This window comes from Paramormyrops kingsleyae, chromosome 3 (genome assembly GCF_048594095.1).
Source record: "Paramormyrops kingsleyae isolate MSU_618 chromosome 3, PKINGS_0.4, whole genome shotgun sequence".
In the NCBI taxonomy this organism is placed as follows: domain Eukaryota; kingdom Metazoa; phylum Chordata; class Actinopteri; order Osteoglossiformes; family Mormyridae; genus Paramormyrops; species Paramormyrops kingsleyae.
Genome location: NC_132799.1, coordinates 27,110,247 through 27,135,386, shown reverse-complemented (window position 1 = coordinate 27,135,386; position 25,140 = coordinate 27,110,247). Strand labels below are relative to the sequence as shown.

General features: G+C 43.1%; 2 protein-coding genes across 4 annotated transcripts in view; both read left to right on the top strand.

The window, feature by feature from the left end:
• Positions 1-452: 452 nt before the first annotated feature.
• Positions 453-7,183, top strand: LOC111857279 (uncharacterized). The gene is made up of 5 exons (XM_023837961.2): positions 453-4,041; positions 4,502-4,678; positions 4,934-5,085; positions 6,468-6,584; positions 6,731-7,183. Exons 1-5 carry the CDS (start codon positions 3,819-3,821, stop codon positions 6,989-6,991), a joined length of 930 nt encoding a protein of 309 aa, XP_023693729.2. The 5' UTR covers positions 453-3,818; the 3' UTR covers positions 6,992-7,183.
• A 3,377-nt stretch (positions 7,184-10,560) lies between these two features.
• Positions 10,561-25,140, top strand: part of LOC111857236 (protein bicaudal D homolog 1-like) — a 31,571-nt gene continuing 16,991 nt past the window's right edge. Inside the window, exons 1-2 of one of the 3 annotated variants that reach the window (XM_023837879.2) lie at positions 10,561-10,683; positions 10,950-11,175. In XM_023837879.2, coding sequence (XP_023693647.2) covers positions 10,960-11,175 — 216 coding nt within the window. In that variant the 5' untranslated portion in view covers positions 10,561-10,683; positions 10,950-10,959. Of the gene's footprint in view, positions 11,176-25,140 lie in introns of all 3 variants that reach the window. The other 2 variants (XM_023837887.2, XM_023837895.2) reach the window with 2 other exon arrangements.

Sequence of the window (25,140 nt, the reverse complement as noted above, 5' to 3'; positions counted from 1 at the left end):
TTACATTGTGGGGACCAAGTGTCCCCACAATGTGATAAAAAAACTTCTTATTTTGACTTTGTGGAGGCCATTTTTTGGTCCCCACAAGGGAGATCTTAATTTTATTAAAATCTGGGACTGCAATCAAAAAACTAAAAATACTATGCCAAAAGTATTGTATTTTGCCCATAAAAGTCAACGGAGAGTCCCCATAAAGATATGAATATGTGGGCTGTGTGTGTGCACAGTGTAAACAGTCTGACTGGACATGACCTCCCCTGCTGAACTCAGAACAGGCCCCTGTCACATGCTTTCTGTGTGAACAGAGCCCCTGTGCTCCTACTGAACCAACTTAATGTGCTCCATAAAATGCGGGCCCTTCTGGGTCATTCCCTCGCTCTGGCTGCTGTCAGCAGCTGATATAATCCTTCAGGGCAGTAAGTGAGTTTATCTTTTGCTGCCGAAACAGGAAGGACGGGGCAGCCAGAGATATATCCTCTCACCGAATGATCTGATTTACTGCGTCCGATGCTGACACAGAGCTCAGTTAGCCCTGAGACTGGTCACATGAGGACAGGCTGACCATTTCCTGATTGCTATAAGTGACTGTAAATTTATGGGCTGTAGTTGAGCCTTTCAAATGAATAAATCAGTGGACTAACGGCTATCGTATGTATGTGAGTGGAGGGACGTACAGATCTAGTGCTGAGGAGAAGCAGGAAATTGGCATCACATGACATGCGGCTCGAATTGGATTGTAAGGACTGTCATGAGTTCCCTGCTGGGAACCGAATCACTTTTTCTGGGTCATCGTCTCACATGTATGCGTGATCCGTTGCCTTCAGTAGGCTGTTGGGTTTTATACTCATTTCATTCCAAGACTTGTGTTCAGATGACTTGTGGTCACCATATTAATATGATTTCATTCCGGAGATACAACATGCCTGACTATTTACAAAATCATGTACATACCATACTGACAACTGACTTGAGTGAATTGCGGACTTGGTTACTTCCAGAGGAATCTCATGGCATTTTTACAGAAGATTCAAAGATACACCAGCCCCTTTCACTCATTTCTCAATATATGGGTAGGCTATTGTGTAAAGTACAGATTTTCTTTGCAAACTGCAGTGTGGTACTTCACTGCTTCTCATTCATGAAGGACTTCAGCTGTTCTATAGGACACTTCAGTCCTGCTTCCAGGAGGCTGATATGAACTGTCCTAGTAGTGCACTTTACACCACTTAATGTCATCCTCAAAGCACTGTCGGATAAGCTGACAGTCATCTCCGGCAGTAGAAAGTCGCTTCTGCCCTCTCCCTGGCTGGTTTTTGTTCGTGTCTTCTGCTTCACCTTGTTCTTGTGTACTGCTGTCTTAGAAATTCTGAGCCTGGAAGCAAACCAGGATAAACCAGGATTTAAAAATGCAGATTTTTAAAACATATATGGTCTCTTATTTTTTCAGAGAGCTGCATATAATGTGCTGACTGTGTTGATTAAAATGATGGAAGACGTAGATTTTGTAAGAAATGTATCTGGGCTTCAATTTACACTTTGTAAATCATTACTAGACAATTATAAACAAGTTATACCACAGTTTTCTTCTTATTAATGAGTTACTACCAGTTATAAGTGGCAAAGGGAGCCTTATTGTAAAGTGGGACCACTAAAAAAGTAAAATATGTCCAAAATGGAGAATGTTGTTTGTTTCTTGGTGGCTTTGTTTTTCAGATAGGTAGAAAAGTAGCAAGACAATTGTATCAACCGCTCATCCTCAATAGTGTGTCTCTGTGGGAAGTGAGACCTCGTTCGTCATTAATCATGTGTTTTTCTGAGAATGATACAAGCCTTAAAGCTTCAGTGGTCGCCGCTCTTTGTTCTTGATGTATAGCTCAGAACATTAGTTTAGTCATGAACTGCGGTTTTTGGCAAAAATAACATGATCATGAGTGCAAGTGGCCATGATAAGGTTCTTCTGCTGGGTTCCTGGGTTCCTTCTCTGTTAAAGGAGGAGGAGTTCAGAGATCCAGGTCACGAGGGGTCAGCTGAGGTGATCTGGGCAACAGATCCATATGGTCAGCTCCCGTGCAAACGGGTTTCAGACACATTGCAATGGGCAGAGATCCTGGGGCAGAATCAACAAATGCTGGAGTATTTCTCATATTTACCAAACAAATGCTTCAACCGATTTCGGTTCAAAAGTTCAAAGACATGCATATGGTGTGTGACTTTTTGTTTACTTATGTGTGTCCTGCAGTGTACTGGCATCCAACTCAGTTATACCCCAGACTTACGGCCTGTGCTATCTGGAGTAGACACCAGGCATTGAGCAGGGTAAGCACTACGCAGTTAAAAGATGGATGGGTTTAATGGATCAGGTTTTTTGACGTTTATTGCCACTAGATGGAGAGGAACTCCATCCAAATACAGGGGAACAGCTTAGCACCAATTCAATGCAATACATTGAATTGACACTAGGAGTCACCGTTTAGCATACAATCAACAACAATGACATTGTGGAGTAAAGTTGAAATTGAGTATTAAAGGGCAGCGAGAGGCCAGAAGCTTAAGAGATACCAGACTCACGTGTCTATGTCATGCCTATCATAAAAAAATGCAGCAGTTTGAGCAACGCTAATTAAAAATTCACATTTAAGGTGAATTTTAGCTGGAGTTTAAATGTTCAGAATGGGCCGGATTAAGAACACATGCTTTCAGGAGTTTCTAAATTAATTACCAGGTGAAAGGATATAAACAGGGACAGTATTGATATTATTGCAATGCATGTAATTCAACAGCAATCTTATCAATGTAAGCTCAGGGTTCATTTGCTTGTGGAAACACGTAGGTTTTAGATTTCAGTCTGTTCATGGGCGAGATGCATTACTGTGCACCACTAGTGCAGGTTTTTAAGTTACATTGGTGTGGTATATTGAAAAAGGTACACTGCTAACACGTGAACTTTATTACTTACTAGTTTTGTAGTTTGTACTAAATATCCCTGAAAACAAGCGCTTTATTGGAACTTGCCTTAAAGGTATACATGTTCAAAGTTACACGCAGGTCTTACATATTTATGCTGTGTCTAGGAATGGAGACAAACATTAGCTGAAACCAAAAAAACATTTTTCACAAATATTTCAGAGCGGTATCACAATTTACAAAGAGAAGGAACCAAATTACAAGCACCAGGACTAATTCAGGTCTAATAAAGCTGAAATTACTGAGGTCACCGAGCAGATACATTTTGTGGTGTTGTCTTAAGTCATGTATTTAAACAGTGCTGCTATAATGCCACTGGGTGAGGAAGAACGCCCTGAACATGGCCACAGAAATTGACTTTAAAGGCAGAGTAACGTTAGCAGTAGACAGAGGCAGACTGACTTTAAAGGCAGAGTAACGTTAGCAGTGGACAGAGGCAGACAACAGAGATGACAAAGAAAGGGACGACTAAGGATAACTGAGAAGAGGAACGAGTCTAAACACAATGAAGGGCTTGTTTATTGGCACCTTGGTTATACAGTAATCCCCGGACTCACCTAATTGATGGGGGGGGGGGGGAGTCACTTGACAGTGTTCATGACATTATGGAATGAGAGAGGAGGAGGAAGAGAACGAGGGATTGACGGTGAGGAGGAAAGGCAAGTGGATGAGAAGTAAAGTAACTTTCAGAACACAGGCGACATAATGAAAGTGGGGGAGAACAACAGTAGCATTTTTTTATTTTAATGAGAAGAGGACTCTGGAGATCACTTTGGAGACTTTATACTGGGCACAAGGCTCAAACTCCGATGGCCTGAGCAAGCTTGACAGGAAGGCAAGAGCAGAGCATCGTGATGGTGCCGTCGATCGCGGATCCTGAAAGGCAGAGACCGCTTCAGACTGTGGACGGGGATGCAGTGGCCCGCCGAGCGCCGAATTCCCGCAGAACACTGTCTCACTCCATCGAGGAAATCTTACGGAAACCATGTTTGGCCAGGCAGCCTGGCAGGAACACTCCTACTCTGTGTGTAGGAGTGCAAATCGTACAAGAAACTCAGCGGCCAGCTGCCCAGTCAGGTACGAATCCACAAATTGCTGCATCTAAGACTGTGGAGAAGAATACATTTCTGTATTACTCCTGTATTGTATAGCATGTATTGTATAACTGTAAAAATGATTATGGTATATCTCAAGACTGAATTTATGTATTGTTTTTGTAATATTAGTTGCCCATAACCCATGAATTGTTCTATTTTTCAGTTATACTTCCTAATTTATGTAACCTTTGACTGGAATTTTATTCATGTTTCTCCAAAACCCAGGATTGTGGGATTTGGCTATAAATTGTATTTGGATCCACACAGTTTGCGTAAGTTCAGGTCTACCTTTGATTTAATAAATGTACCTTTGAATGCATCAGCTTCTCTGCTTCATGATGGACATCAGTGATAAGTGTATTAGCGCGCCCAACTGCTCAGAGTCAGCATGCTTCTATGATCCTGGAGGAAATTATTTGAGGACTCCTGTGTGTCCGCAGAGAGGCGGCCGGAGAGAGGCACTGCGCCGTGTGAGATCCGAGTCACAGGGAGCGCCCCACCTGACCTGGCAACAAGTCAGACACTCACCCATACAGGCCCCCCAGGAGACAAAGCAGAGAGCTGGGGACCTGCAAAGGGGAACAGGCAGGGGGGCATGCCCCCCCAGGCTCCAGCAGGTGAGACGTTCTAAGGAAAATGCTTTAATTTGGAATGTCAGATATGTAGGATGTAACTTACAGGGCATCTCATATTTCACTCAATCACTATTTTGTGATATAATGTCCTATAACAGTAGGTGAAACATTTTCAATGTTTATTATGAATGACTAATTTCAGTCAAGAAATACAGGCAGCATTGATAAGGGAAATGTCAGAATAACGCAAATGTGGCCGGTGATAATGTGGTAAGAGCCATAACGGTGTGTACCCAGCGGGACGGAAGGGCGGCCGGCGGGCAAGAACCACCTTCACTCCAGACCAGCTGCAGGAGCTCGAGAACGTCTTCAGAAACACACACTACCCAGATGCCATGACACGAGACCTACTGGCCACACGTACACAGCTCTCTGAGGGCCGTGTTCAGGTACGTAGAGGGGCAGGATGGCTGCATCCAAATAAGGGGAGAGTTCAGTGAATATAGGCTTTGTAGTCTGCAACATGTCCAGACATTTTAATGCACGTTCACATGTTATTGTACAAATTATATGACAATTTAATTATATGATTTTATTATAAACGGAACCTAACAGACACCAAAAACAAAAGGGACCGTGAGGAGTCAAAACACAAGGCAGGAAGGTGACACAAAGTGAGGAAGACTAACACCAGGAAAGGGTGAGGAAAACACCACAAAGAACATCGTCACATGTGGGTAACATGCGGAAAACAAACAAAGCTTCTGACAAGGCACATAATACACTGATAACGAGGGCAGATGAAAAACAGGTGGGGATAATTAACAATGAAGCAAACACAAGGGAATGAACACTAGGAAATACTGGGGACTAGGTGGAGCAAGATATAACAACACAACCGTAACACAACCAAGAACAAATACATGAACCAATATAGAAATATAAACACAAGTACATAATATCACTGGGGAAACTGGAAACTAAAATAACCAACATTATTGAGGCTAGCCTCCAACTGGCTTCGAACCCATGGCAAAAGGGAGGTACTCTTTTCACGTACCCGTTTCACACTTTTGGCTATACAGCAACCAGGAGAGCAAGGGAACAAGCTAGGAACACAGAAGGATGCTGTACTTACAAAACACAGCAAAAAGGATGCAATGGCCTGCGACACCTGCTGGCCAAATGAGGAGATGACAGTCAAAGCAGGAACAGTTCCTGACAAGATCAATATTCATCCCTCTTTTATATCCTTTAAGGAATAAAAAGCATCAAAATATCTAAAATAAATACCTATACTTCTTTTGTTAGACTGTTTCAATTGTATTTCTCATTCTACTACACTGAATACATATTTAATGTGCTAAAATTTTACACCGGTGAAAAATATGCTGACTAGGACAAAAAGTTAGTGTGGAAGGATGGAAGGATGGAGGGATGGGTGGATAAAAGATTAATAAAGCAGGCTCTAGGTAGAAGTGTACGTCAAAGTGTCAACTGAATGAGATTACAGTTATGGAAAATAAATGGGAGAGAAGAATGACACATATTTAATGACACACAAAGATTATACACATAGATAAAGGGCAGCCATTGTTTTCTGAATGATGTGCGCAATTTGGACTAGTTAGATCCAATCCAATCCAAAAGCTAAGCTTCAGGTTCTCCAATTACTATAAATGTGATGAAATGTCTATATGTTGAATCTGGCAACTCGGTCTCCATTGTGTGTGTGTGTGTGTGTGCGTGTGTGCTTGGGTATGTCTTCATGCAGAATAGAAATGATGAAGTTAACAGGCACTTGACCCCACTCTCATGTCGACCCGCTCAGATCTGGTTCCAGAACCGCAGAGCAAGATGGCGGAGGAGTGAGGCCAAGGACAACCCAGGTGATGAAGAGCTTGCAGGGGAAGACCCAGTGTCTGAACCCACAACTTCCTGTAGACAAGTTAGTGAACCTCACATGTCCTATCTATGCTGACTGTAACAAATATTTATATTAGTTTCCATTGCTGCTCGATTATTATTGTTGTATTGGTTTAGTGGCCGACAGTGAAGTGATGTTTTAAATCCGTCTTCCTCCGTTCTACACAGAACAGGTGCTTCTGTCTGCCTTCTTCTTGTGATCTTCTACCTTGGTCCACTCCCTTCACCTACAAGACTGCCATCATGGACTTACCCGCACCCCCTGGACACTTCTCCCACTCTTCCTCTAAGCTCCGCCCACCTACCATAATATATCCACTCCCCCTGGCCCTCGCACACACCTCGATTAGCCCCCCTGCGACCTACCCATGGGGATGCTTCGATGTGATTGACTCTCACTGGGGCACAATGCGAGGCGTGAACTATTGATCTGATCATCGTCCACATGCATTGCAACACAAAGTTTCCATGTTGATGATGCTGTATCATTATGAGTAGCGATTTCCATCTATGTGTAGATTGTACTGCATCGCTACATGCCAGTGTTTGTCTTTGGTTAGTTGTGTTTAAATGTCTTAATGAGGCAGTAATATTAAAATAAGAATTGGTGTGTTTATCCAGGTAAATTACATGGTTGTTTTTGTAAATAAATATGAATTTCTAACCTTTGTGCATATAAGTTTATTAGGAATATAACTTGATTAACTGTTAATTAACACAAATTGGACAGGCTGAGAGAGACAGCTAGCATTGTTTAAGGCGCTACTTACAGTGTCATTACATAACACAGACTGCAGTCAAGTCCATTTCTTATATCATATCACTGATCAACAGATGTTCTACTGGTTATGGCGGCTGTAAATGCCAATTCTTGACAAAATGTCTAATTATTGCTCGATGAGTTTATGAATCTATATAGATACATTTCTCCTTTATCTTAATTCAGAGGTTCACCGGCCGGTCAGCCACGGTATTAAGGCTTAGGAATGTATGCAGAACAGGCAGTTTCTCCAAAAACATCTGTCTGTTGTGTCCTCAGACTGTGAGTTTTCTGTGATCCTCCATAAGTCTGCTTTGAACTTCTGTGGAAAAAAAGTACTTTTAAAGAAGAAGTCTTTTATACTGCTCTATTTCAGTTCCACAGTTAACTAACTGTATTTAACCTGACATAAATGTACTTCACTATGGATGTTAAGCTATTAACATTATGTTGGTGTCAGTTTTCCTTCTATCTATCGCTACCTAATGTAGGCTTACATTGAGATTTTTCAGTCTTCTGCCACATCTCAGCTATTCTATCCTGTTCAACACTGATTACTAAGCTGTAAGCATTTTAAACCTCGTCCTACAGGAGATTGTTGCGAAAGATATTTGACAATTGACTATGTAGTCATATCAGTGACTTCCACCTCCCACAGCGAAGAAGTCCATAGAACAAGAGGTGAAGACTCATAGATAGGGGTCTGTCAACACATCCAATGCACTGTACACCTGTCCATTCAGATTCAGTTCAGAGAAATTTGCGAGGAAGTGTGTACGCAAAGTTTGTTGCTACTTCCTCATTGCTTATTCCTTGTTATCGACGCAAAGGGCATTTGATCGAGAAGTGCTTGGGACGTGAAATAAAAAACCAGAGTTTAGCATGACAGATTTCCGCTTCGCCCACATGTGTTAAATTTTGCTTTCCCAACCTGACCTTGTCATAGTGATAGCAGCACTGGATTGTACGTGACATAATGTTCTGTCTGAACAGAGCCGGCCCACTGTGTAGGCGATCGCCTAGGGCACCGTTATGATTAGGGGGCGCAAATCAGTGAGTGGAAAAAAAAAATCTAAAGAAATGCCTGTGGTTGCATTCTGTGACATTACAGTTATGTAGGCTACACTAAGTGTGATATTTCACTACTTTTCCTGTGAAACAGATGCTAGCTAGCTAGTTACCAGGTAGATATCCTGCGTTACCTTAGTGTTTTTATTATAGGTGAACTGACAAAATCTGTTGTCTGTTGCTCATGGCTCAACATAACCTCTCCCTGGGAGTGGAAATGCGGTATGTCTATGGCAGTGATGACTGGAGTAATACATCGACTGTTCCAGTGAATCCTAGTTCACCTTTCTTTACAACACCGGTCTTGCCTTGACTCCAACTTCACCCTGCTTTTATCTCTCTTTACAACCTCCTAATGGTCCAGGCACTATCAAACACTTATCGCGTACATCCCAACGTCCTCTGAGAGAGCAAATCAATTAAAAAGGTTTATCCATATCATATGTTTTATTGATATGCACAGCATTGTTTTAAATTGAACATTTTAAATAACATATTTTTCTTGAAATGACAAAGCGTAGCTTCTCAACGCCCCAATCACAAGCTACAGTTCAGGGAGCGTCCACGAAGTTCATACGCTTAAGTAAACAGATCGTAAACCAGAAACTCCCTCCAGCAGACACACAACCTGAACGTTCATGCGTATATACACGCACACGCACACACACACACGTATTTATATCTTTGTGAGGACTCTCCATTCATTTCTATGGGAAAAACCCTAATCCCAACAATGACAACCTTAACCCCTACTCAGCCCTAACCTTAACCATAAATAACCAAACAAAATACAAGACTTTTGGCATTTTTAGCAGGTTGTTTGCATTGGGGGAGGAGGGGGGTGGTGCAGTGGTGCCCTGGTTTGCACTGTTACTTCATACCTCCGGGACCAGCGTTCAAGTCTCTGCCAGGGTTCCATGTGTGTGGAGTTTGCATGTTCTCCCTGTGCTGTCGTCAGGTTTCGTCCAGGTACTCTGGTTCCACCTTGTGTGTGTTCCCCTTGTGTGGATCAAAAAAATGTCCCAAGGACATTTGACCACATGATGTAATATATACATACCCCCCACACACATCACACATGTTGTAGTATAAGCATGTTTTACCCAAACCAAAATAATTCAGGGATTGTCAGATTCAGTATATCCCTCAAATCTTTTAACTTGGAGCTACAATGTTATACAAAGACAAAACAATTAATTTAATTTTATTTGATTTAGTGTTATTTCATATTATTTAAAATATGTTCATAAATATTGAGGAAGTAACCTGTATTATTAACAGCTCACATACTCGCTCTAGGACAAATGTGCTTAGCACATAGTAGTGAATAAGTCTTGGTTGAATAATAAGTATTTACACATATGTATAATGAACGTCAGGATGATAATGTAATAGTACAAACTTGCAGTAAAATATATTTAAAATTACTTGGTAGTGAAAGTGTTGTAAATCCAGCGCAGCGGTAGGGGCACTCCGTCTCAGATGCGGAATCGATCGATCTCTCTCTCTCTCTCTCTCTCTCACCTGCCACAAACTGCTTGGAATGCATTAGATTGCGTTCAAACACAAAGCATCAGGCATAACTGATAGGGGGGGAAATATGTCAAATTACATATTTATAACCAGGCATGGGAAACGTTAGAGATGAGCGCCATATGTTGTTCATCCATGTCAGCACAGACCGAGTACCTGTCTTAAAAGTAATTATGAAACCCCCACAGTCACGAGTAATATTGTTTTACCGTATTTCGTTTATTGGTAGTCTACATCCATTACAGTCGAAACTGTATCTATAATCCAAAGCAAAGCGGCCTACACTTTTAGCGCTGGATTATATATATACAAATATGGTCGATTTTCATGTATTTTTCTAGGTCGATAAATTAATACAGCACTTCAAAAAAACAAACCGCTACAAAGACACGTATGGTTGTAGACTTTTCATTAAAACTGTACTTTTTTGTGCAGTTTGAAAATATGAACATTTATGTGAGTTTCAGATGTTTTTCTTTATTATGTATTACACGGGGAATTAAATAATATATCAACACAAGCCGTTCGTCATGGTTGTAATTAATATTAATTCTAGTAGCTTAATATGTATTTTCAGTGAATAATATATTAGAGCCAATCAGGGCTCTTCTCTCCGGCGTTAACTAGCCAGATGCCTCTGGGACTGACGTCAGCAGCCCAAGGATGGAGGCAGAGTTGTGCGTCTAGATTTCAATCTATCCGAAGAGATGGCGTCCAGTTCCCCATGAATAAGCAAAAAAGAAAAAAGAAACGAAAAAAGGTTCGGAAATTAAAGGAGATAAAGGGGAGGACGCAGGAAGGGAAATCGAACGCACATTTTAAACAATTTATTAAATGAATATAGCCGTGCCTCGTCCAGGGGATCTCGCATCTTGGGGTTGAAGATAAATATGGGATTTATTTAATTGTTAGACATCACAGTTTACATCCGCACTTGAAAGGGACCGGGGTAACGTTTGCTTTAGTGTTTTTTTTTTCTTTTTGCCTCCGCCTCTCTGTCTAACCAACGCTGGGACGGCGAGACAGAGAAGGGGCGATGGCTGCAGGGGGAAGATGCGGGGAAACCGTGGATCATTACCGGGCAGAGGTGGAGCGGCTTACCCGGGAGCTTGCGGAGGCGAACCAGGAGAAAATCCGAGCGGCGGAATGTGGTCTTGTGGTGCTGGAGGAGAACCAGGCTCTAAAGCAGCAATACGCAGATCTGGAATCGGAGCAGGAAGCTCTGAAGCAGGAGCTGGAGCAGTTACAAGAGGTAATGTCCTCTACCCATCACTGCTGGGGTCGATGCTCCAATATCGCCGTATAACTAAGAAATATGCACCGATTCAACTCAATTAAATCAGTATAACAAATATGATTCCAACATATTATTGGGCGCCAGTGCGTCTCTCACCGGCCGCAGCATTTATTAATCAATAAATTATTTAAATATGGAATATGACATAACATATATATTGCATTTAATATGAAGAAATCGGGGTTGGAGTGCATTATGTAATAACTGCTTATTTGACCCTTACATGCATCATTTGACAAAGTTTGGATGGACTGCACATCACTGATGCAATATGCCGAAGAGAAGCCATGCATTTGTATGCGTACAACCCATCGGGAGAGACGCATGGCACCTCCCGTTTGCGTGGCCCGTATACCTGTGTAAATAAGCTTTTTTTGTCCGCTGTAGTCTTAATGTATAGTAAATCCTGAGTCCACAGTTTTTGTGTCATCGGTAGTACACAAATTCCCCATTAGTCTTGCGCTCAGCTCAGGCGTCATAAGCGAGAGGTCAAGCAAATTCAAGCTGTCAATTCAGCAAGATGAAAGGGATTTAAAAATGAATGAAGTATAACTTAGGAAGAACGATTCTTCTCACTTTAAGCTGTTCCTAGCCTGTGCTCATGTTCACTGTGAACAGTTGGTAGCTTTAAATCCATTTGGGCATCACGATCAGGGGTGTTGCTGGGTAGAATATAGACAAAAAAGTAACCAAACCAGGATAATCATAAACTTCATTTTCTAGCACTTTTATTTATAGTTCGGTTTATATAGGGCCTTCCTCATCACGGTTTCCCAATTTAACGAACCCATTAAAATGGGAGTTGGCTAAAGGAACCCCGAACCTGAATTGGAACAGCTCCCATATTTCACAGTGTTTGGTGCATTTCCATGAAATGTCATTGTTTGTTAGAGAAACTCCTGTCTCATTTGTGTGGAATTCTGGTGGGCGCCCTTCTTCTGCTTGTGTGACTCTTGTGATATGTACGCTTTGGTATTATATAATGCAGCTTGATATCTTAGCACAGGCTCAGGATCCTGAACCCGGGAAGCCACTGTGGTCACATAGGATTCACAGAGGTAGTGCATCTGTAGAGAGTCCCAGGTCCCCTTTTTCTCCTCTTCATTTTCAATTCAGCCCCCTTTAAGCTCTCTGACCAAGCCACAAACATGGATCGATTGATTTTTTTTTTATGTTCTACACAAAGTAGTAAAGAAAACATATCTTGTTATGTTGAATACTAGTTTGATATGTTTATTTTTCAGTAAGTCGCATGTTCCAGGGTGTATCAATGATCTATTGTAGGACCCAGAATGCTGAAAGCAGTGTATTTGGGGCAGTTTGTTTATAATCTTTTGATCACATGACCAGATTAGTTTTCAGAGCTTCATTTTTACCCCACCCCTACCAAGCCGGCATCCAGAAGAGTGCCTCTGGTCTCCCGGTCTCCATTTTGGCTCGGTTCTGAAGAGGGACAGCGAGTGAGCGAGCTGGATAAAGTGGAGGAAACGAGGCAGCAGAAGATGGTAGAGGGGAGCCTGAAGGTGTTAGTGTGAGCAACGGCGCGTGCAAACAAAGCGGGGAGGAAACGTCCTGAGCGAATCCGCATCAGTGCTCTGTGCTGCTCGATGCTGAGAAACATTCAGTGTGATTCAGATTTTATCCAGATGCTCTTGCGGTCCTCCGATCACCTTTGTGTCAAATCATTGGGTCAAATCTGTGTTTGTGTGAGAGGGTTTGGTGGAAATGAGCTCTTAGGTTAATGTATTAGTAAATTGTCTTCAGTTTACAGTCTAGCAAGGACAGGAAGTCGATGTTAGAGCAGCTCGAATACTGACCTCAGCTGTACAGTCCATACGTGTGATCCAGACTGGGTCCTACACAGCTGTGCATTGTGGGTAACAGGCAAATTCTTTCCTTTTGATATGAATTCTAATATGAGCAAATTCATTACAAAGTGCTTCAGCTGTGATTCACCCATCTTAGAGAAATGCTTATCCGATACAGGATCACAGACACAAGGCAGGTAACACCCTGGATGGGATGTCAGGTTAATAATTAGTATATTGCCACAATAATATATTTAATTAATATGCTTTTTGTTTTTTACTGAAGCAGTAAAAATTCTTAGTAATATCTGGATTATCAGTGATTAAGTTTCATTGATTAAAGTTAGTCTTTTTGTCCCTTTATTTTTCACAACCATGAGTTTTTCCTACAGCCTTTTGCATTCGCTAGTTCAAGTTTTTCCATTAATATTTAATGTGTTTGTGCAGTTGATTTGTCACGCAGCCTGTATAATGATCATCTGAGTGTTTTTGTTGAGTGTTCTGTGAGCACCATTAGATCGCGGAGACCTGTCATGCCCAGCACACAGATGTCATTGAATACCACCTTCCTGTCTGCACCCTTCAAATCTGCACAGAGCAGAGGACAGAATGACTGCTGACTGCACACTTCTGTCAAGGTCAACATGGGAAAGTAAAAAGCTGAAAGCAAACCCATGCCTGAAGCTTAATAAGATGGGCCTGAGTAAAGTGGAGGCCATTAATGTGAGGATGACAGGGAGATGCCTTTGTGATCATCCTCAGCGGAGCTGGGCTCAATCACAAGAACAATAAAACTCCAGTGAGCGGGAGAGCGGCTATTTCTGCTCACACAACAGATGCAATCACTGAAATGGACAGCAATGACTCATAAAGGCGCCGGGAACAAAACCTCAAAGCATTATTCACAGAGATTTGGAATACTTTCATTTTGAATCTGTTTTGGTCTTCTCACTTTCGTCTTAAATTTAAAGCATAAATAGTTTAGGAAATAAAGCAAGATGCACTGATTGAAAACTCTGAGCTCTGTAGCTGATAGGTGTTCCTGGTTTTGCTCAAATCATATAGGGACTGGGGGGTATAAGGATCATATTTTACTTTGATTACACTGTTATTCTGTTTAAAGCACTTGATTGACAATACTTTTCCAGAGTATGAACTTGCATGCCGCTAACAATACTAGGAGAACTGAATATTATTTGAACAACCCAAGTGGATTTTTTTTTACCTAGACAATTGTTTGTATACCTGCCAGTTCCCAAAGTGAAACTGAAATTGCTGATCCGACCCTAACCTCACCATTGTAGGATTAGGGAGGATCTTAATGAGAGTGATTCTTGCTGACTATTTGCACAGAAATGTTTCTTTAATATTTTTTGCAGGATACGAATGGAGGCAAAGTTGTTCAAAAGGTATTACAGGCCGGACAACAAGGGCGAGATGCGATTTCCCCTTAGTCTGTTTACTGGGCTCCGTGTGGTATCACGGCACCAGCGCTGAATGTATTCTTTGGAATCAGAAGCTTTATATGGAAATGTCCTGTCACATTCATGAGAGATCAAAGCTCTCTGTGGCAGTTTTGTTCATACGATTAGTTAAAATCTTGTCTCCTGATGCCTCATTATGGTAAATTCTGATTCGTTTGCCTCCACAAAGGGTTGCTGCGTAAATCCAAAGTGAGGCAATTAATATCATGCCTTTCTGAAAATGGGTGATGTATCAATTACCAGTCCTCAGTGTAATTACCATGCCGTGGGCCCCCAGCCATCAGCTGTGACAAGACCCCACCCCTCATTTATGGCACCAGTCAGAGGGAAATAAAGCATCTTTGTTTCACTGCCACCTTAAAAGGGGGGTGATGTATTGATTCAGGGCAGATCTGCCAAATGATGGGAGGAGCTATTCGGAATTGTTTAAACAGAGTATCTACATAAACTGGTGTCTGTAGTCAGTCCGCTCTAAGCCACTGGCCATTCTGAGGATCCCTGGTATGCAGATGGATTTCCGTCATGCCTGGTCACTTTCCTTGGTGGCTTCCCAGCATTGGCAGGAAGGGGAAAGAAGACTGACTGGGCTTCATGAAGCAGGACGTAGACTGGTGCCACGGCGACGCCAGCGTCTTCTGTTAGCATAGCCCGTGCACAACTGCTTTGACGGGGAGAGGGGCTAGAAACACTATGAAGTGGGTTCATTTTTAGGTCAGGAAAGCAGAGGCCACATTGTGGGCACCAGGGCTAATGCTAATGGGAAGACAGGCACTACACTGTCTGTCCAGAAAGTCAAAATCCAGACCAAGATTTTGTTTCAGCCAACCTGTTGAATATAAAGAGCCACAATCACAGAGCACTCAACTGGTTGGCTGAAACAAAACTGTCCCAAATCCTTACTGGGATTCAGCCATTATACCTCACCCCTCAACACGTCTTCCTGGTTTCATACCAGCTGAGGACTGGGATCCTTCTTCAATTTTAAAAGGTGGAGTAAATCCATGGGGCCGAGTGACCTGCGACGCTGACCTGGTTGTGGTGCAGATCTGCTCATCTATATAAACCATAGGTCCTGCCTCTATATAAACCATAGGTCTTGCCTCTATATAAACCATAGGTCCTGCCTCTATATAAACCATAGATCCTGCCTCTATATAACACATAGGTCCTGCCTCTATATACACCATAGGTCCTGCCTCTATATAAACCATAGATCCTGCCTCTATATAAACCATAGGTCCTGCCTCTATATAAAACATAGGTCCTGCCTCTATATAAACCATAGGTCCTGCCTCTATATAAACCATAGATCCTGCCTCTATATAAACCATAGATCCTGCCTCTATATAAACCCGACTTTGGCAGCCAGGACTACTTGGACTGGATCTGCTTGAGGCACAAACAGCTTTAGCACTTCTGGCCCGTCCATTGGCAGCAGGTAGACCATGTATAGACATAGACTGGGGTGTGTGGTGACCATGACTTACCTTGATTACTCTGTTAAAGACACTTTTTGGCGATATTTTTCTACAGTTAAAACTCCCAAATCAATAACAATATTTGGAGACTTGAACATCCCAGACTATAATTGTCGTTCCATCCATCCATGGGTGGCCTAAAGCGGTGGTCCTGAACTGGGGGTCCGCAGCCCAATAGGGGGCCTCAGTGAGGGCAGAGGGGGGCTGCGCAATTTATTTGAAAATTGTAGAAAAAAATATGACATTGCTTAAGAACTTGGTTGTAGCCTATATTGAATTTTTATGGTATATTGATGTATAGGATAACACAATATCTTTTCCATCAGTATGTTGCTATTTTGCGTTAGAATTTGGGTTTTTTTAAACATTTTGAATAGAACCCGGGAGAATTCTTTCCTAGTTATAAACAATGCTTTGGTCATGATGTGACACAGAATCCCAAATTCCAAAGCAAAAATTAAATCACTCAGTTAGCGTCTCACAGGGAAGCCGATGGAGGGGAAAGGTGAGGAATCATTGATACTTAGTTTATTTCATTATAAACCATCACTAAATGTACTGCGGTTTGAAGTATTTTATTTTGTTGAAGGCTAATACCTTAAAATGAGGGTCCGATTTTGGAGCCATTTGCCAAATAGGTTTCAGATTTAGATTTTTTTGTTTTTTTCATCACAAATGCATATAACAGAAACAATATCATTACCTGTGTAGGCTGCTCAAACACTGCTGGCCTTAAGCTTATCCCAGGTGGTAACACTGGGGTTTCGACCTGGGCAGGACAGCTGCAGGGCACATGTGTGCATATAACCATACACTGATAGCTCAGCTGCATGTCTTTGGAATGCTAGAGGCAGCCTGTCTGGCACAGGGAGAACATGTAAACACACACACATACGTCATACATGACCTACCGGCACACGCACAGAGCGGAGAAGGGATGAAGCCCCCACCCCTGCAGATGTCCTGCCCACCGAGACACAATGCCGCCTAAACTGAAGTCATGTATTAATAAATAGATCATGAGGGTAATGGAAGAACGAGAAGACAGTGAAGTCATACATGCGAAGTAATGATGCCGTAAGTTTTACTCAGAACAGGGATCGATGCTTTAGATATTGTGTTCGGAACCGAAAATGACTCAATTCAAATGTGTGTTTTTGCTTGACACTTGAGAAATGATGATAATTCACCATTTTGCATGATTTGTATTCTTAACAGTTTATTTATAAATGTGGCTTTGCTGCTTTTTGAGGGAGGGAGTTGTGTGGTGGCTGAGGATGTACAGATGTAACCTAAGCGATTCCCAGGAGGAACGCTGCCCTTATTTTCTCAAAAATGATCATTAACCTCAACCGTCTGTATAAAATATCAAGGTATGTTTTTGGGTAAAAGCTTTATTGGGTACAGCATGGCTCAGCTAAGCACCCAAACCCGCATCCCTGGTCCAGTAGCTCTTCCTGTTCTCGGAACCGGACCCGCATCCTTCCCCCGTTGTTTCAAATCTCTCCATTGCACCTTGTCTAAAGTCAGTTTTGTCTCCCACACAGGAATATGTATTGCAGTACTATGTTTGTGGGAATGCATTTCACTGGCTGAACTGAATAATTTATGAGCAGACCGGCTGTAGTAGCTGCTGCAGCAGAGGAAGGTGTTTCACAGGGTGTGTCCTGGGCCCCAAGGAAGGGGGACAGAGTCTCTGAGTCACCATTCTGCTGTGATGTCATCCTCGAGAGCTCTCTGGTCTGACAGGGCCAGGGGTCTGTGCATTTTCCCCTCTTCCTCTGGGATGGGCAGGTGGCAGACAGATAGATAGATACTGATAGATAGACAGATTACTACAAGCAAGCCCACTCTTTCTTCCCCTGTGATATTACCATGCCTGGGGGGGGGGGGGGGGGGGCAGCCAGCTGATCTTGGATCCACAGGTTTTTTTTTCTCCCTACTAGGGAGTTTTTAGTTCCTCTCCTCCGTTGTCATCTGACTCTTTCTTTTTCTTTCTTTCTTTCTCTCTCTCTCTCTCTTTTCCTTGTTTTTGTACTATTCTGTCTTGTTGACATCATAATGCATCAAAACACACCCATATAAAGTGGCTTGGGGTGACTCTGCTGTGAAAGCGAAAGGCACCACATAAAATAAATTGAATTGAATTAAATACATAATTAATTAATCCCTGGTGGATATTTTCAGAGTTACAGCGGCAAACAGAAAGACAAAATAGGGATGAAAGCAGTCAGCGGAATACTTAAATTAGAAAACGAAAATAAAGATTGGAAATTACTCATAAAAAATGAGAACGTAAGTCTTACTGTGTCGAAGTAATAAATACAAATGTGCAAAATATCTCTGATGTAGCGATGGCGCCCTGTGGTGCCCGCATAATGCATTACCTCATTACCTGGGCGCCGGCGGGACCTGTGCCAGCTCGCATCCATGCTTTCCGACAGTCTGAGAGATGGAGCGGGAACCTTAGCTGGGGCACAGACAGGGACAGGGAGTTGGCATGAGGCTCTTACTGCTTGGGTAAACTGAGACCCTTTGTGTGATCTTAGGCACTTCTTATGTGTATTTTCTGTGCACTAGAACAATGCAGTAGAAGCTTTGCAGAGGTTCTCGCCTGTTCTGCAGCCTTGGAAAAGTGCAAACACGTTGCCGGACGCTGGCCGGCTGTCCGCATGTAATACTGATGAGACGTTACTGCGGGCTCAGATCTCTCCGTGGCTCTGTGGAGCCGTAATGGCTGTTTGAGGATGTGTTGATGAGACCGGGAACCTCGGTGATGCTGTGATCCCTCACCACTTATTTTTGGAACTGTGCGGTTGGTTGTTAGGGCGCTCTTTCCAGATGACGGTGCCTAATTTAGTAGCACGGGATGCAGAAAACGACATGTGTCATGAGTGAGTGCGAGTAGAGAACTGGTGAGTAAAAGCAGAGTAAAGATACTGTACACTGGGTAGAAAATAAAACACAGGCCATCCAGCAGGGTAACAGAGGGACTGTCATTCTTATTTACTACTTTGAATCATATTTCTTAGTCAGGGCCGGGTCACACAACCGGACAGCATCCAAACATGTTTGGGGAGATTTTTGCTTTGGTTTTCTCTTCGGATTCTCAGTGCCAGGTTACTGCCTGGCCCGTTCGGTTCGGGCATGTCACCCGGTGTCACCGTGAAAATGTGTGTCACGGCAGTGATATAAAAAGCACTGTTTGGCTGCACCAGTTTTAGCCGGGGGGGAGGGCTGGTATTAATTTGTCTGCACGGCCTATTAGCTGGAACTCAGCCGGCATCGTGAGATTTATGGAGCCTAGAGAAGGCATCTGAATGCCTGACTGGTTATGCTCCGAAGCACCTTACAGAGTGATGTTCCTTCTGACAACATCTAAGTCTCTCTCTCTCTCTCTCTGCCTTGCATGCCTTTCATGGTGGGTCCCCTCCAAAATCCTGCCATCCTCAATACATCTCGACTTTCCATTTCTATTTGCCGCAGGGGTGTATATAGGGGCGGGGCCACAGGGGCACCGGTCCCAGATGATTGGCCTTCACTATGCCTCCTCCACTGTCACTCACCGATTAAAAACACATCATTGGCTGATGACAGAGTTTGCTCATGCCCACCAAATTAAGAAATCCTCGAATCTGTCCTGAATTGCCGACGGACTTTACGGGGAATATTTCTGTGATTCTGTGAATCCTGAATCTGTCTTCTTGTTCCACGAAGACGGGAGATAGCACACGTACTGTATATTTTCCCTTGACCCCAAAACTCTTTTCCCTGCATCCCTCCATTACCGTGACGGTAACGACGAGCTTCCCAGCTTCTTACCATTCTTGCTCCAGGACCTTGTGAAGGCAGATGCTGTACAGTATAGAGAAAATGTGTATTGATTTACTCCTCCGGTTTCAGGACCTATTTATATACTGCGATACTATGTACGCCCTCTAAAGAGACGCTGACAAAACACACAAAACTCAAGTCCTAACATGAGTTTCTAAATATTTTATCTAAGATTTTCTAAGATGCTGTGAACCAGTTCATTGTTATTATAACTCCTGTTTCCTCCAGTAGCTTTGTGGCTTGAAGTTACTTGTATGTCATTGGTCGGGCCACCCTGCAGACTGCGTAACCTGGACGACCTTCTCCTGATGTGTCATCCACGTTTCTGCCGTCGGCTGTTGACTGTCCTCATCCTGGGAGCCCCCCAGAATACAAATCAGTACCTACTGACCTGTGTCTTTATCCACTTTGGGAGGAGGGGGGCTGCGGGTGAGAATGGCCGATGGGAAACCAAATGCTCACAAGCGAGGGGAGGAGAGACCATGCCGGGCATTTGACAGAAACAAAAAGCTGTTGATTGCATCCTTGACCTCTTGTAATCAGAGTAGAATTTATGAGAACAGAGTAGGAGCTGAAAAAATGGTACCACACAACAAACAGTGAACAAAGGGAAGTGGAGATGGTTACCTTGTCCTAGACTGATTCTGTCACCTGTGTCCTGCTTTGCATTTGTCCTTCCCTTTTGTAGTTCTGCTCTTGGTCTACCTCCTAATCCTGGTATAGGTTACTGAAGTCCATGTTGCTAATCTTAGTCAACAGACACTGCCTAAGGAGATGTGGGATTTCTTTCTTTTCTGCAGTGAAAATAGTTCTTGAAAAAGAAATTCCAGTTTCTGGGCCCAGGGATCAGTATTTATTGATACCTTTATTCAGTAGCTGCAAGATGCAAACGTTGTCATATGGAGAATATTTGTTTTATGTTGTAAGCCATCTGCTTTGCTGACACGTAGGCTGGGTGCATTTTCTGCGATGACCTCACCATCGATACAGCTGATATCACAGCAGACTCATAGTTGAGAACAACAACAACAACTGCATTTTAGAAAAGAGTTGAATTGTAGGGAGCTCTTGGTGTGCATAGCAAGATGTACGGCACTGCTTATCATTACAGAGCCTAAAGTCATGGTGCTGACATTGCTTTTGACTGATAAGGTTGATTCCTTTGAGTTTCTGTTGTGTTTTGCTCAGTAGAGAAACACTTCAAGACAGAAGGGTTTTTATAAGGCCCTGTGTCCAAGTCACTATTTTGGATGGTCTTTGGGTAACAGAGGCAGTGTTGAGGGAGGAATTGATCCAGCTTGTGTCTCAAAGTTGGAACGAAGGACAATGAAAGACCAAAGCTCAGCTACCAAATCAAATCTGGGTGGAAGTGTTGGTGGCACGGTGTGGGGGCTAGTGCTGACATCAGCGCTGTGATGCCATAGGACACCCAAGCCTCCCTCTGGGCCAAGGATACAGAGTACGGGCAGCGTTCAGTGAATGTTGCATGTGAGGCTGCCAGGAGGGGGTGGGGCATGTGTGTGTGGGGGGGGGAGGTGCAGTTTTGGCCCTCTCTCTCTGCTGCCTTTCCTGCCATTGCGCCAATGCTCTGCTTTAAATTGCACCCCTGAGAGTGACCGCCGAAAGCCGAATGTTAATAACCAAGCCTGCCCCTGCCAATCCGCCTGTTTACTGCAGTCTGCTAGTGCTTTCATTCCACCATGGAGAAATCCATCAAGTGCGTATGGCCACGTCACGCATGGACGTCCCATTTGGCTATTTAGCTTTGCTATGACAAATAAGCTAATCTGGACTGAACCAGACTGTTCGAGGTAGCTTAGCTAACTGTGCTAAAATAAGCTAAGCTAAACTACCTAGAGCAGTCTGGTTCAGTCCAGATTGCGGTTCCCACTCAGGCCTGGTGCTGTAGAGCCCAGCTGCCCTGAGGAACACTGTTCTCTGATGATGGCCAGTTGAGGAGACCACACGCGTGTAATAAATCATTGTGACATTGAGCTACAAAAGCCAAAGGGGCACCCTCCTCCCCCCCCATTATCTGTGATCATGTGACTCGATTCATTCTGGCGCTGCTGGCCTCACCACATGAAATCTGGGGGAAAGTGTACAGAAAAAGCAAAAGGTTCAAGAGGTAGGTGTGGACCAGCTCTGAGTGTGGTGTCTGCATTTTTGGAGACCTCTGTCCAGGGTGCTGAATGGACAGCCAATAGCGCTACTGTGTTGCAGAGCTATAGACCCAAAGTCATACGGATTCAGACACCAACTGTAATGCTGAAGTAGGGTAGTCTCTGTGTTACAAACTTTTAAGAACTAAAAATATTACTTTTATTTGTTGACCGCCTCATTAAACAGGGGTTGGGATTTGACTGCATAGGCAGAGACTGTGTTATTCATCATCAGCTTAATCGATGAACGTTATGCTTGGCCTAATTAGACTTTGCACTATGCTGTTATTGTTCCTGCCCTTTGTGCCAGTAATGGCATTGGGAATACAGACTGATTTATGGGAGGTTGGACCTTCATTTTCCATGGCGCTTTTGGAAGTCACCTTGCTGCGAGACATAGTCCAGTGGAAGAGAGGAGTCTTGGCTCAATTCAGAACCAGAATCCCTCCGGTAATGCAATGCGAAGACAAACTGTTTTATGGACCCCTGAACCTTCATTTCGCATGGAGCTTTTGGAAGTCACCTTGCCCCGAGACACAGTCCAGAGCAGTGGAGACGCTTCACATCAGAGCCACAAGTCCGCAGGTCCATCAGAGCATGGAGTGTGCAACCACTTTGAGGCGACATGCAAAGCAGTCAGGGTGTAATTTTGGAACAAGATGCTTTAAGAGGGACTCAGGTTCCTGCAGCCCTTTGGGATCAATAAAGTTCCTCTAATTCTTAAGTGCCATGTTTCGAGCAGCTGGCAGTTGCAGCTTCTTTGTGACAGTTTAAAAACCATGTAAGGCAGCCAGCTGTATCTGCACAGTGCTCTGTAGCTCTGTGGCCCCACTATAGGATAACGTGTGTGTAGATGAACTATTATGGTGGGAGAAAGACCATTTGTGCGTCATTCTAGAGCTGCAGAATAAATGGTGAAACCTCTACATTAAAATCACAACCTCGAGAACTTTCCAGATTTTCTCTTTTCTTGAGTTGGCGAATTTAAAGCCACCTTAAAGAGACAGTGCCGTTTAGCTCAGGTCAGAGTTCACCAATTTAAAATGTAAACAATTTTGGTATTGTTAATTTCTGTCTGATCACATGACTCCCAAGTTGATTCCCAAGGCAAGGCTACTTTTCCTGCTCCTGCAAAGTGTTAGATGCACCTTATCAGGTGGATATTTTGAGAACCGCATATCTAAGCAGGATGGTCAGGCCCAACAGACACAAATGGCGCCAAGGAGATGTGACTGGCACTCTTGACCAAGCTGCCTCCTGATTGGACAATGTTCTGAGCTAAAATGGAACCAAACCACTCCCTCGGGATGCCTTAAGTGGAACCCGGGCCCGTACAAAACGCGTTTGTAAATTATAATGTTTTGAATGCAGAGGAAAAGGCGGCCTGTACAGTTCTGAGGAAGTTGGAGAGAAAAGCGGATGTGGTTTCCTTGTGAAGAGTAATGAGCGCGTCAAGTCAGTCCCACTTCTGTCCTAGCATGGAGCTCAGGTTTAAATCGGGAGATTGTTTGGGGCGTATAATCCTACTTTTCTTTCTGCCGACTCAGCAGCATTATCTGATATCCACCGTTTGGAGAACCTACAGAAAATCATTAGAGTGTGTTCACTGAGACCATTACATAGGATTGCACAGAGAGCTTTTTGAGTGCTTCATATATACATTAAGTGAGTGCTGTGGTCAAATACCAATCCCATGTGGAACATTTAAGGCAGAAACATGTGTACACACTTTCACGGAAGTGGCCATGGGCTCCTAACAGTATTTCCAGGTTGCTTCCAGTTCAGATTGCAGTTGATTCTTAAGTGAATAGATTTCTTTTCTGATTCAGTTTTCTGTCTTAAGGCATCATTTCTGGTGCACGCAAAAACAGCCTTTTTAATCTCTATAAAAGGCATATGGGAGTGGTGGGTTGCACGAACGAACACACAGAAATGACCTTAATCCGTAAATAAGAGAAAAGAAAACGTTCATTACGCGCACATTATATATAGAATGACTTTAAAATAACTAACAGTATTCATGTGTTTTCTGCCCAACCAGAAACCATGGTAGTCACCAGACACATTCAGCGATATGTAAAACAAACCTGCGGTCGATTTTCCAGAAGGTTATACATAATTTATAGCCTACATTTGAATCGGCCGTAGAAATGCAGTATCGGGCAGTCGAAATATTTCAGTTGCGTCGTTTTGGACGCTTTTCTTAGGCATGTAAACTATGCGTAAGCTTTGTATGGTTCAAGCCAATCGATTGACTATTTTATTTATCGCTCCCTGACTTGGTAGGGAATGCCGTGTCACTTGAGTAAATAAAGCTTTTCCATGCGAGATGATATTTATTACGGTGCCATTAGTAGACGTATAGCGGAGGACTAGGGAAGGATTTCCTGCCATATCATCACATCTCCACAGCGTTCAGTTTCTGGGTGCAGTGTTTTAGTGAACTTCCATCTGGATGAAGCTGCAGGGCGACGATTATACGTAACAAAATCTTTACTTAGGCTTAGGCTATTTGTTGCTGAGTGAACTACTGTGCTGTCTATGGTATACAATGACATGCCTATAGTTTGAACTAAAACGCTAGCTGGAACCACGACGCAAACATTTGGCTGTTTACACTTACCGGGTTAACGTTACCAAAAATATTAAAGTTATTATTTATCAGTCTAATCCTTCAGCAAACCTAGTACTAATTAAATATAATAAACCAAACTTTAGGTTATCAGAACGTAAGTGATTACAGGTCTGCAATAATGAAAATATCCCATATTACACAGTTCCCAACGTTGGTCTGCTGGCTGGCGTTAGATTTTATTACCTTGCAAATAGTCCGTAGGGTTTGCAAACTACCCCAACCCTTTTGATGCATCTAATTTTAGGCGTATAATGGAATAATATAGATTTTCCGTATGATTTCTTGCGTGAGCGTGGGACACAGAAAGCGTGAGTGTCTCGCCAGATGCGGGCATCGTTGGCGACCATGATTACTCTCCAGCCTTTAACATCACGGATCAAGTCTGTAAGCGGACAGTCATTATAAAAAGGTTAATACACACTATTGTTACCCACATCTTCCCCTTAAGCTGAATACTAATGAACGACACACAGGCTTAATAGACACGCCTAGGGAAAGAATAATTCATTCATTTCGGGG